The 11,455-nt window shown below is 63.4% G+C and overlaps 2 protein-coding genes across 2 annotated transcripts; one reads left to right on the top strand and one right to left on the bottom strand.

Moving 5' to 3' along the window:
- On the bottom strand, window positions 1-4,179 carry P3H4 (prolyl 3-hydroxylase family member 4 (inactive)). Its single transcript, XM_064636655.1, has 8 exons — window positions 3,641-4,179; window positions 2,094-2,243; window positions 1,804-1,975; window positions 1,603-1,731; window positions 1,344-1,489; window positions 1,178-1,261; window positions 849-990; window positions 1-761 (listed from the first exon to the last, which is right to left on the bottom strand). The coding sequence occupies exons 1-8, from the start codon at window positions 4,148-4,150 to the stop codon at window positions 751-753; spliced, it is 1,344 nt and encodes a 447-aa protein (XP_064492725.1). The 5' UTR covers window positions 4,151-4,179; the 3' UTR covers window positions 1-750.
- Window positions 4,180-5,676: 1,497 nt separating this feature from the next.
- FKBP10 (FKBP prolyl isomerase 10) lies at window positions 5,677-11,152 on the top strand. The gene is made up of 10 exons (XM_064636654.1): window positions 5,677-5,973; window positions 7,173-7,318; window positions 7,617-7,806; window positions 7,967-8,112; window positions 8,228-8,417; window positions 8,659-8,804; window positions 8,936-9,125; window positions 9,449-9,591; window positions 9,753-9,916; window positions 10,057-11,152. Exons 1-10 carry the CDS (start codon window positions 5,768-5,770, stop codon window positions 10,240-10,242), a joined length of 1,707 nt encoding a protein of 568 aa, XP_064492724.1. The 5' UTR covers window positions 5,677-5,767; the 3' UTR covers window positions 10,243-11,152.
- The last annotated feature ends 303 nt before the right edge of the window (window positions 11,153-11,455 follow it).

The raw sequence follows: 11,455 nt of genomic DNA, 5'->3' as shown, positions 1-11,455 counted from the left end.
TTGTGGAAAGACTGGTACGGATTTTATTAAAGTTCAGCACCAGTAAATATTTTAAAAAAGAGCAACTGTGCAAGTGGGGAAATATTAAATTAACAGAGCTTAAGGCTACAGAGGGCTGGTGTGGCAAAAATTCAAGGTACAGCAGGGCACGGGCACCACAGCCCCCATGGTGCCACAGGGACGTGCCACACCAGGCACCCTGTAGCACCAGGCCGGGGTCCAAGGGGACCCGGGCTCAAGGGACTGGAAAATTGCCTGGGAGGCTGGAGGGACAGGAGCAGGAGCCCCAGAGAGGGGCAGGACTGGCTCCAGCAGCATCGTGCGTTGCTCCTGGAGCAAGGGGCAGTCCCCAAACCCCTCAAGACAACACAGAGGTCAATGCCTGTGCACCATCCACAGATCCAGGGAAGGAGCTGAGGGATACAGCAAATCCCCGTGCTGTGGGGCACCGCTGTTGGCCAGGGCTCCTGGGGACACTGGGGACAGGGGTGGCCTGGGGGGAGCTCGTGGGCAGGCAGGGAGGTTCAAGGGTGCTCCACCAACAGGAATTGGGCTCTGCCAGGGCAGCAGACATCCAGACAGGAAAAGGCAGCCCTGCTGCAGGACCCTGGGCAGGATGAGCCCTCCTCCACAAGCCTGAGTGTCCATGCAGTGACTGACAGGAGCCTGAAGTCCAATGTCCCCGGGATGGCATCACAGAGCCACCACTGTCCAGCTCTGTCAGGGCCAGGCGCCGTTTCACCTGGCTCATCACAGGACCTCTGCAAACAAGGAGGGTTCAGTGGCACTGGGACACAGGCAGCAGCCCCCCCACCCCCAGCACGGCCCCCAGCCCTTGTGTCAGGAACCTTGGTCATCTTTGTCCCCCTTGGTCTTGGGCTCCTGCCACCACTCTGCAAAGAAGCCTTCCTCGTAGTCTCCTTCACCCTCGAACTCACTGTCGGAGGGCAGGTCCAGAGCCTCCGGCCCCTCACCACCATCCACCTCCATCTGCAATGAGGGAGGGCAGGAGGAGACAGAGGGGCTCGGTGGCCTCATCTGCAGCCTCTGTTCCAGGGCTGGTTTGGGGGGTTAGACACCCCATCTGAGAAAGGGCCCTGCCCCGGGGTACCCACAGCACCCCCCACGCCACCCAGCACCCCCAAAAAGCATCTGTCTGCACCCCACCATCGGGTACCTCATCATCGGCCTGCAGGAACTGCCGAGCGAATTCCAGCATCTTCTTCTGGGCGGCCGTCTGGTTGTGGTACCGCACGGCTTCCTGGGCACGGCGGGGGGAGAGGGGCTGCATCAGCCCCCCCGCTGGCACAGAGCCACGGAACAGGGGGCTGGGGGGTCCTCACCGGCCGTGGCTCGAAGTCCTCCTCCTGCAGGCGCCAGCGCTCGCGGTGGAAGCGGTAGTAGACCAGGTTCTGCTGCATCACGGTGTCGCCCGGGTCGAAGAGCATGTAGCTGGAGACGCTGCGCACTGCGTCCTGCACGTCGTTCACTGCGGGTGACACGGGGGTGACACGGGGGTGACACAGGGGTGACACTCTGCCCGGGGCCCGCAGCACCCCGGGGTGTCCCCAGGACAGCCTCCCCGCTCCCGCAGGCACTCACACTTGTAGTAGGCAAACTGCAGGTAGTGGTACATGGTGGCCACGAACTTCTCCACGAAGTAGCCGCCCACGTTGGGGGTGAGCTCGGTCTCGCAGTCCACCTTGCACTGCAGCACGCTCACGAAGTGGTCTGGGGGGAGATGTCAGGCGCTGCACCCCTGAGCACCCCCCCGGGGTCTGCCATCCCCCAGTGCCCCAGTACCTGCGATGGCAGGGTAGAAGTCCTTGAACTCCTGCAGCTCGTAGGCGCCCTCGCAGCCGGCCAGGCAGTCCTCGTACGCCTTGTAGTACTCGGCCAGCGCCTGCTCCATGTCGGCTGCGCTGCTCCGGAAATCCCCGTTGTTGTACAGCTTCACCGAGCGCACGAATATCGGCTGCCAGGGGCCAAGCGGGCACTGCTTAGCGAGGGAAAGCCGCTTCCCTCTGGGTTTGGCAGGACCAGGCATGCACTGAGCCCTGGGGAGCCCCTCTCCCGCCCCATCCACTCCTCACCTCGTAGGGCTGAGCCTCCAGGTCAACCAGGTATTCATCCACATCCAGCATCGTCTTGTAGTAGTTCAGGTACCTCAAGGTCATCTCATGCTTGGGGTTCTTCTGCAGGAAGGTGTGGGCAGCAGACACTGCTTTCTCGATCTTATTTGACTAGGGAGAGAGGAAGAGCTGGTGCAGAGACCTGCTGCAGGGCAGCCGGGGCTGATGCTGCGGCCAAGGTGGGCTGAGTACCCAGACGGGGTGCAGGGCACAGGGACAGTCCTTGCAGGGAACAGTCCCGCACCCATGGTGCCAGCCCCGAGCCCAGCAGTCCACTGGCAGTGACGATGGATGGACAGGATCTGGCAACATGGACATCACAGGTCACTCCAGCCACACCAACCTGGGGTTGGTGTCCCACACGGGGACAGCTCAGCCCCTCATGGGCCTCCACATCCAGCTGGGAGTGATCCACGTGGTGCAGGATGGATCCACGTGGTGTGGGTTTGATCCACACATCCGCTCTTCTCCAGCACTGCCACCAGCCCAGGCTGGCCCCTGCTGCTTTGTGGGCTCTCAGGTTGCAGCTTCAGGGGAGGAAGTTGGCGAGGTTGGGGGGAGGAGGTGGGTGAAAGATCTGACCATGAAGTGGGTTTGGGCCAGAGCAGCAAGAGGAAAAGGCATTAAAGATTGAGACAGGCTGTCCCTCAGCACTGCCAGGTGAGCATTAAAACAGCACTCGCAAGGGCAGGCGGCCAGGGATGGGACCCTGACCAGGGGACTGCCCCCTGCCAGAGCCACTTTAGCCAGCACAGGGTCACCCCGGGGCGATTCCTTATGAAACCTCCCTCCACAAAACCTCCGTCCACGTAACCTCCCTCCACGTCTGCACCGTGGGGCCAAGCAAGTCCTTCTCCCTGAGGGAGCATCCTGACACGTGTCCCACCACAATCACAATGGCACTGAACCACCAGCTTGGGCCCCTCGGCTGGGGCAGCCCCTGTGCCCCCTCCCCAGGCAATGCTCTGCGTGGCCAGGGGGACCTTGGGGAACCAGGGCAGCACAAGGTGGGGTGGGGAGACACAATCACAGGGGCCCCCAGTGCCGGGTGCACCCCTCACGTCCTGCCTGATACGTCCCAGATGACGCTGACGTGCCACGGTGCAGGAGTAGGATGGAGGAGCCAGGGGAGGGTGGGATGCCAGATGGGGAGTGAAGGAAGGGGGGTGCGGGCTGGGAAAGCACCTGATAGCAGGGTGCAGGATAGAGGGGAGCAGGGTTCAGGGGGTGCAGGATGGGGTGGAGCAGTGCAGGGCATGCAGATCAGGGCGTGCAGGCTGACGGTGTAGGATGGGGGCACGGGATGGGGATGCAGGATGGAAGTGTCGAAGAGGAGGTACAGGATGAGGGGCACAGGCTGAGACCCGGGAAGGGGTGACACGGGAAGGGGTGTGCCCAACCGGGGGCAGAGCAGAGAGTGGAGGATGGAGGGGCTAGATCAGAGTGGGGCAGGATGGAGGCAGAGGACCCCCCCCACCCTCGGCCCCCCGCCACTTGCGCCACCTCACCTTGAAGAGCGCGTAGTGCAGGTACTGGTAGGGCTGGCGGCGCTGGAAGTCGCGCAGGGTCTGCGCGGGGGGGTAGCGCAGCTGGAACACGGGCAGCTCGCGCTTGCAGGCGCGCAGGCAGCCGGCGCGGAGCAGCAGCCGCCCGAAGAGCCTCATCTCCCGCTCCCACTCCCACGCGGGGTCCCGCTCCGCGCGAGGCTCCTCGGCGGGGTCCCCCCACCCCGCGGGGGGCTCTCCGGCGCAGCGGCGGTGGCAATGCGCCTCGCTGTCCCGCAGCAGCCGGTGCAGCCGCAGACTCGCCTCCAGCCCCCGCGCGCTCTCCGCCCACTGCGCGTCCGCGTACTGAGCCAGCGCCCGCGCGTAGGCGCCTTGCAGCGGCTCCAGCGCGGCCGCGGGGAACCCGCGCACGCTGTACTGCTCGTACTGCGCCGCGCACAGCCCCGCCGCCAGCACCGGCAGCAGCAGCGCCCGCACCGGACCCGGCACCGGCACCGGCACCGCGCCGCCCATCCCCGCCGCCGCCGCTCGCTGCCCGCGCAGCGTCCGCGCACCGCCCCGCGCAGCGCTGCACGCCGGGCCCCGCGCAGGGGGCGGGCGGCGGGGGTGGGCGGTGCGTGGCGGGCGCGCAGGGTCTTAGTGCGGCTCCGCCGGCGCCGGGGGTTGCGCGCAGGGGCTGCGCGGGGCGCGCAGGGGAGGGGCGCGCAGGGGTTGCGCGCAGCGCTCGGGAAGGGGAGTGACCAGCGCTGCGCACCACGGAGCGAGATGAGCTCGGTAACACACTGCGCGGGACCCCCCAGGCCTGCGGTGCCCGGAGGTGGCCGCGCTGCTGGCCAATGCCAAGCCTGAGGCCACACGCCCTGCGCTGTGCCAGATCCTGGCCCCAGGGCTGTCCCACGCCAGGCCTCGGCATGGCCACACTGGCCCCGGCCCAAGCCCAGTGCTTTGTCGCCGGCTGGACAGTGGTGCTGAGGGATGTCACAGTGCAGGGCAGGAGCCAGGACGCTGCTGAGGTTTCTCCCGTGGAGCAGAGGCTGCTGGCAGTGCCCAGCACTGCACGTGGCTGCAGTGCCACCATCCCTGCCAGCACTCACTGTCAGAGCCAGGCCCGGCCCCCTGTCAGGACATGGGCAGAGCCCTGAGTCCTCCTGAGCTGCTCCGAGCAGCGCTGAGGTTGCTCAGCCCTGGTGTGGTGTGTTGGGGGGCTTCAGAGCACCCCAGGTCCAGGGGGAGGGAGCCAACGGTGCTTTGCTGGAGCTTTTGCTTTCATCAGCAGTGCTGAGCCTCAGAGGAGCCGGGTTTGGGCTCACAGCCTGTTGCATTTCCCACCTGGCACTTGCTGAGGGCTCTTGCCAATGCTTTTGGGGGAACGGGGATGTGTGGGCAACACCTCTGTGTGTGTAGGAGGCTGCGCTTGCCTGGGAAGGACTGTTAGAAGCAGAGTTTCACATTTTTAACTATTGCCATTCAGTAAAGGCTCCGCCAGGAACAGACGCATTATTAAAGCATTTAATTCCTTCCATTTACTCTCCCAAACTGCTGGGACTGAGCAGCAGCATCCTGGGCTGAGTGTGATGACCTGGCGGTGGCAGGAGAAGGAAGAGGAAGAAGAGGAGGAGGAAGAGAAGGAGGCGCGGCAGCGCTTGGACCTGGGGCCGGGCCCGCAGCCGCGCAGACACTCCCCAAAGGCTCCGTCAGCTTTTCCTTCGGAGGAGGAACTGCCCAGGCAAAAAAAAAAAAAAAAAAAAAAAAAGGAGAAAAGAGAGAAAGTTAAAAAAAGAGAGAAAAAAAAGACGGGGAGGAGGGAGAATGGGTAAAAATACGGGGGAGGGGGGGTAAAGGAAAAAAAAGGAGGAAAAACAAAAGAGGGGACAAAAATAACCCCTCCCGCCGTGGATCGTTCTCTCCCGCGGTGTCTGTTCCCGGTACTGAGGGGGGAGCGCGGGGGGAGCGCGATGGGGCCCGGACACGTCTACAGAAATTCCAAGAGGGCCGGGCTGGGCGGGCACAGGGGAAGGGAAGGGAGGGAAAGCGAAGGGAAGGGGCGTCCCGGGCAGGGAAGGGGCGTCCCGGACCCCCCTTCTCCGCCTTCCCCCCGCCGGGCCCTTCCGCCGCCGCAGCCCCAGCGCCATGACCCCGGGCAGCCACTGCCTCGTCCTCCTCCTCCTCCTGGGCATCCTGGGGGCCCCGGCGCTGGGCAACCCCGGCCCCCTGGAAGACGTGGTGATAGACAGATACTATATCCCCAAAATCTGCCTGCGGGAGGCGCAGATGGGGGATTTCATTCGCTACCACTACAATGGGACCTTTAAAGATGGCAAAAAGTTTGACTCCAGGTATCGCCCGCGGCTCTGTGCCGGCTGCATGCGGGGGGCAGCTGCGGCGGGACCCTGCATGTCTCCCCCAGCCCCCAGCCCGCATCCCGGGGCGGGCGGGCAGCTGTGGGGACCCCGCATGTGTCCCCCAGCCCCGGGACAGGGGCAGCCAGGCCAGGGCAGGCAGCTACCCGCTCCAGACAGTGCCCAGGTCCTCCAGCTTTGACCCCAAGAAGGGCTTTTGGTGGGTGCTGGGGTGAGCACATGGACCCGGGGAGCCCTGTACACGTGTCAGCCTGGGGGGCCCGGCCTGGCCTCAAGCAAAGCCTCAACCCAGGCTGCAGCCCCTTCCCCCAGCCCCTGCCTGGGCTGCCCTGCCGTGTCCCCCAGCTCCCCCCAGCCCCTCGGGGAGCCTTGCATGCCCTCAGCTCCACAGTGCCATGCCAGAGCCTGTCCCGTGCACAGGCAGGATTTGGCCCTAAGTGGGACGTTCTGCACTCAGGAACATGTATCTGCTTGTGCTGCACAGGCAGGAAAACACTTAAAGCACTTTGAGACGTGGCAGTGGAGAAACCTTTCATTACCCCAGAGGCTTTGCTCCACTCAGTGTCCCTTGGCCCTGCATCCCTCCTGCTCTGCCCACACTGGCTGGGACCTGAGCCTGGGGCAGCCCCTGGTTTGCAGCACCGTGAGCAGGGGGAGAACCGGGGACACAGAAACAAGGGGATTAAGGATTTCGATTTACCTGAGGTGTCTCCACTTACTTCTTGGAGTTTTTCAAGATCTAAAAATAAAAACAAATCTGCAGTTTAAAAATGAGGCCGGGACGTTGTCTTTCCTCCTTGCTGCACAAAGCTCCAATGTGCCATATGCAAAATGGTTTGGAAGCAGCAGGAAGCCTGGGAGCTGCTGGCCTCCAGCCCAGCTCTGTGGGTGAGACCTGGGGAGGCAGCTGATGGGTTCTGGAGGTGCAGGGTCAGGCTGGAGCCCTGACCAGTGCTGCAGGGGGCAGCTGCCCCCCAACAGTGCAGGACTGAGCCCATCAGGATCCGTGTTTTTGAGCTGTGGATTCTGCCTGCAGCACAGAGGCTCATGGGCTGTGGTGGGCTACCTGCACCTCGGGGAGGGGGCAGCCCTGTCCCCCCACTCTGCCCCCCCCCAGCAGCTTTGGGAGCTTCATCCTTTTTTGCACCTCTGACGGGCCTGTCCCTTCGCCCCAGCTATGACCGAGGGGCCACAGTGGCCGGCGTGGTGGGCGTCGGGCGGCTGATCACCGGCATGGACCGGGGGCTGCAGGGCATGTGCGTGAACGAGCGGCGTCACCTCATCGTGCCGCCCCACCTGGGCTACGGCAGCATCGGCGTGGGTAAGGGGCCACGGCACGGGGGGATGGAGGGGGCAACCCCCCTGGGGCCACTGTCAGCAGGGACAGGGCTCCGGTGCCCACCTGGCAGCTCCACGGCCAGGGCAAGTGGTGCTGAAGCAGGGCTTCCCTGGGAACGAGGGGTCCTGCCCCCAGTCTGGGCTCTGCTGCTTTCCCAGGGGCTGACATGGGTCTCCAGCAGCCCTGAGCAGTGGTGGGATCAGGAGGGCTTCAGGGGACAGAGCCTGGGCTTGGTGCTGGTCTCACCTGAGGTACTCTGTCCTCACTGCCATCTCTTTAGCGGGGCTGATCCCCCCAGATGCCACCCTGTACTTCGACGTGGTCATGCTGGACATCTGGAACAAGAACGACAAGCTGCAGGTCACCACCGTGTCCAAACCCGAGCGCTGCAACCGCACGGTGGAGAACTCGGACTTCGTGCGGTACCACTACAACGGCACCCTGCTGGACGGGACCCCCTTTGACTCCAGGTACAGGGCGCTGCAATGCTCCTGGCCTTGGGGCACGGGGCACTCCCTGCTCTGCTGGTGCAGCTCCATGGCCCCCAGACCAGCCTCTGGCATGGCACCACTCCAGCTGGGGGTGCTGGCGTGGCCCTGGAGCCATCCCCACCCTCATTTCCCCCACCAGCTATAGCAAGGGCAGCACCTACGACACCTATGTGGGCACTGGGTGGCTGATCAAGGGCATGGACCAGGGCCTGCTGGGCATGTGCGCCGGGGAGAAGAGGAGCATCATCATCCCCCCATTCCTGGCCTATGGAGAGAAGGGCTATGGTGAGCTAGGCCCCAGCCCCACCCCTTCATACCGGCCCCTTCCCTCCCAGCTCTGCCCAGAGGCCCTGTGGTGCAGCAGGACCCTCGTCTGGGCTGAGCCATGTCCCCTCCCCAGGGACTGTGATCCCACCGCAGGCATCGCTGGTGTTCAGCGTGCTGCTGGTGGACTTCCACAACCCCAAGGACGGCATCTTCCTGGAGCACCTGGAGGTGCCACAGCCCTGCAAGCGCCGGGCTGTGACCGGGGACTTTGTGCGGTACCACTACAACGGGACACTCATGGACGGGACGCTCTTTGACTCCAGGTGTGGGGAGAGCCCCTGATGTCCCCTCCTGCCCCATGGCTGCAGGGAGAGTCTGGAGAACTGGCGGGGAGGAGAGGGTGGTAACAGCATGAAACAGGCTAAAAAGGATAACACCTGTTTGCTGCATCCCTAGGAAGAAGGTTTGCCCCCATGGGAGCAAGAGAGGCTGGGGGAAGGGGTGCGGGTTGGGGTGCAGGGGTTGGGGGGGGATTGATGGCACTGGGGGCCTCTCTTGCTGCAGCTACTCCCGCAATCAAACCTACAACACCTACATCGGGAAGGGCTACATCATCCCCGGCATGGATCAGGGCCTGCAGGGGGTCTGCGTGGGAGAGCAGCGGCGGGTGGTCGTCCCCCCACACCTGGCCTACGGGGAGAACGGTGCAGGTAAATGTGCAGAGCCCGGGCTCCGAGGGACAGGCACATCACAGGTCATGGGAAGAAGCAGGGAAAGGTTTTACCAACCTTACAGCACTCCAGCAGCTCTCTCAGCAGCTCTCCTCATCCTCCTCTTCCAGGGGACAAAATTCCCGGCTCAGCCGTGCTCATCTTTGATGTCCACGTCATCGACTTCCACAACCCTGCAGACCCCGTGGAGATCGAGACCGTGTTCCGGCCCGAGGGCTGCAACGTCACCACCCGCGACCGGGACTTCGTGCGCTACCACTACAACTGCTCCCTGCTGGATGGCACCCGGCTCTTCTCCTCGTGCGTGCCCCGAGCTCACCTGTCCTTCCCAGGGCTCAATCCTGGCCGGCGCTGAGCTGGGGTGGGCGGGCACCGGGCAGCACTGGGAGCATCCGCACTGCAAGGGGCAGCACCAGGGCATCGGCCACGGGGCAACAGGGAGGAGGGTGCAAGGTTTGGGGGCACAGTGGGGTGGACGTGGGGGTGACATGGAGAGTGGGAATCTTTATGGCATGGATGTGGGATTTTAGGGCATGGCGGGATGGAGGGGTTGGGATTTCAGGGTTCCCTACTGGATCCAAGGGGCTTTCTCACCTGCACTGTCTTCTCTGTGCCTCCTGCAGCCACGACTACGAGAAGCCCCAGGAGGTAACCCTGGGGGCCAACAAGGTGATTGAGGGGCTGAACAGTGGCCTCCTGGACATGTGTGTGGGGGAGAGGCGGGTGCTCATCATCCCCCCCCACCTGGGCCACGGGGAGAGCGGAGGTAGGGGAGTGTCCACTGATGTGGGCGACACAAACTGGGGGGGTTCAGCCTTGCTGAGCCCCCTCAGGGCCCTGTCCCCCCTCACCCTGCTGGGGCTGGGGGGTCAGGGCTGGGGCTTTGCCGTGCTCCCCGCAGTGCTGGAGCCTTCGCTGTGTTTCCAGCCCGGGGGGTGCCCGGCAGTGCCGTGCTGCGCTTCGAGGTGGAGCTGATGTCCATGGAGGAGGGGGTTCCCGAGGGTTACCTCTTCATCTGGCACGGGGAGCCGCCGGCCAACCTCTACGAGCAGATGGACCTCAACAAGGACGGGGAGATCCCTGCTGATGAGGTGAGTGGGCCCAGGGTGCCAAGGGACCCCAGGCTGGTGCTCTGGTCCCTGCTGTCCTTGGCATGGGCTGTGGTCTCTCTGCCCTGCCCGGTGCCGGATGTGCGGAGCCAAGCAGCGTCTCTCCCCTCTCTCCTCTCCAGTTCTCCACCTTCATCAAGACCCAGGTGGCAGAGGGGAAAGGCCGCCTCATGCCCAGCTCTGACCCAGAAAAAGTCATTGCCGACATGTTCCAGAACCAGGACCGCAACCAGGACGGGAAGATCACGCCCGAGGAGCTGAAGCTGAAGTCAGACGAGGACCAGGAGAAGATTCACGAGGAGCTCTGAGGAGCAGACCCTGCTGTTCCTGGAGACAGGACTCGTCCTGGCCGTGCCATGGCCGGTCTCCCATCCCAGCTGCCCAGGGAATCTGCCCCTGCCCCTCCCTAGCCCTGCAGGGGGGCAGATTTTGATTTTCCCCCCTTTCTATTTAACTGAGGGTATTTTGATGTGTTCCTCCTGGGCAGGAAAACTCAACCCCCAGCTAATAAACCCAGGCAAGAAGGTGTCCCCTCCCCGAACCCCTTTGTCCTCCACCAGTGACTGCAGGTCCCGCTCAAGCCCCCTTGCCCACAAGTGCTGCCTTGGGGGGCAGGAGGGATGTGGGGGGGCTTCCCCTCACCTCCACCCCAGCATTTTGTGGTTTAGGGTTGGGGGTTTTTTTATATACACACTTAAAATTCTGTAGAGAGAAGAATTAGAGAAGACTTTTGTCCTGGTCCCTGCTCTGTCCTCACTGCCTCCTCCTGGGACAAGAAGCTGGAGGGGGCTCAGGTTCCCAGGGTGAAACCCCAATACTCCACAGGCATCTGCCATTCCAAAAGTCTGGGCCCCCCAAAACTCCAGGGATGAGACCTGGCAAACCCCTCACAAGCTGGGAGAAGGGGAACAGATCCCCTCTTCCTCCAGGCCCTCAGGGAGCAGCATCATCCCCCTCCACATCCTCCCCACCCCCTAGCCCTCAGTGACTGAGACAAATCAGCCCAATTTTGTTTCAATGCCTAAATGCAGGTCATGACCTCGGGGTGCTCAGGTTCTCCAGCTGGGACCAGCAGGGCTCCCAAAACCTCTGCACATTCTGTCCTGCAGACAGGGATAGAAGAAATGCAGGAACCCACCAGTGCAGAGGGCAGAGTGACCCCCTCAAATGGTGAATCTACCTTGCACCAAATAAATAATTCCTCCTGGTTCCCAAGGAGTTTGCCTGTGTCGGGTTACTTTGCCATGAAACATTCCTGCATGTTGGGGCAGCGGTGCAGGGACCAGCCTTGGCAGTGCCCAGGTGGATTCCAGGCTCCAGCACCTGCTGGGTCCAGTAGGAGAAACCAAAATCCTCTCCTGGGATCCTCCAGCGAAGCTGCTGGAGCTTCAGGTCCAGTGCCCAGTGAGGGCTGGGGGGCTCTGGTGGGATGGAGGGACCCTGATCTGGGGAGCAGAGGCAGCTGCCAGCACCAGCCCTGGGAGCAGAGCAGCTCCAGCCCCTCGGCACCGGGTACAAACC

Source organism: Pseudopipra pipra, chromosome 26, assembly GCF_036250125.1.
Source record: "Pseudopipra pipra isolate bDixPip1 chromosome 26, bDixPip1.hap1, whole genome shotgun sequence".
In the NCBI taxonomy this organism is placed as follows: Eukaryota; Metazoa; Chordata; class Aves; order Passeriformes; family Pipridae; genus Pseudopipra; species Pseudopipra pipra.
The sequence above is the reverse complement of the archived record's forward strand: the minus strand, read 5'-3'. Positions and strand labels throughout refer to the sequence as shown.

Bases quoted from the DNA above. Each gene is read 5' to 3' on its own strand.
- P3H4 (XM_064636655.1), bottom strand. From the start codon at position 4,150: ATGGGCGGCGCGGTGCCGGTGCCGGTGCCGGGTCCGGTGCGGGCGCTG. The intron at 2,244-3,640 runs GTGAGGTGGCGC...CTCTCTCCCTAG, and splicing joins TGCACTACGCGCTCTTCAAG to TCAAATAAGATCGAGAAAGC. The intron at 1,490-1,602 runs GTGAGTGCCTGC...TGTCACCCGCAG, and splicing joins GCAGTTTGCCTACTACAAGT to TGAACGACGTGCAGGACGCA.
- FKBP10 (XM_064636654.1), top strand. From the start codon at position 5,768: ATGACCCCGGGCAGCCACTGCCTCGTCCTCCTCCTCCTCCTGGGCATC. The intron at 8,805-8,935 runs GTAAATGTGCAG...CTCCTCTTCCAG, and splicing joins CTACGGGGAGAACGGTGCAG to GGGACAAAATTCCCGGCTCA. The intron at 9,592-9,752 runs GTAGGGGAGTGT...CTGTGTTTCCAG, and splicing joins GGGCCACGGGGAGAGCGGAG to CCCGGGGGGTGCCCGGCAGT.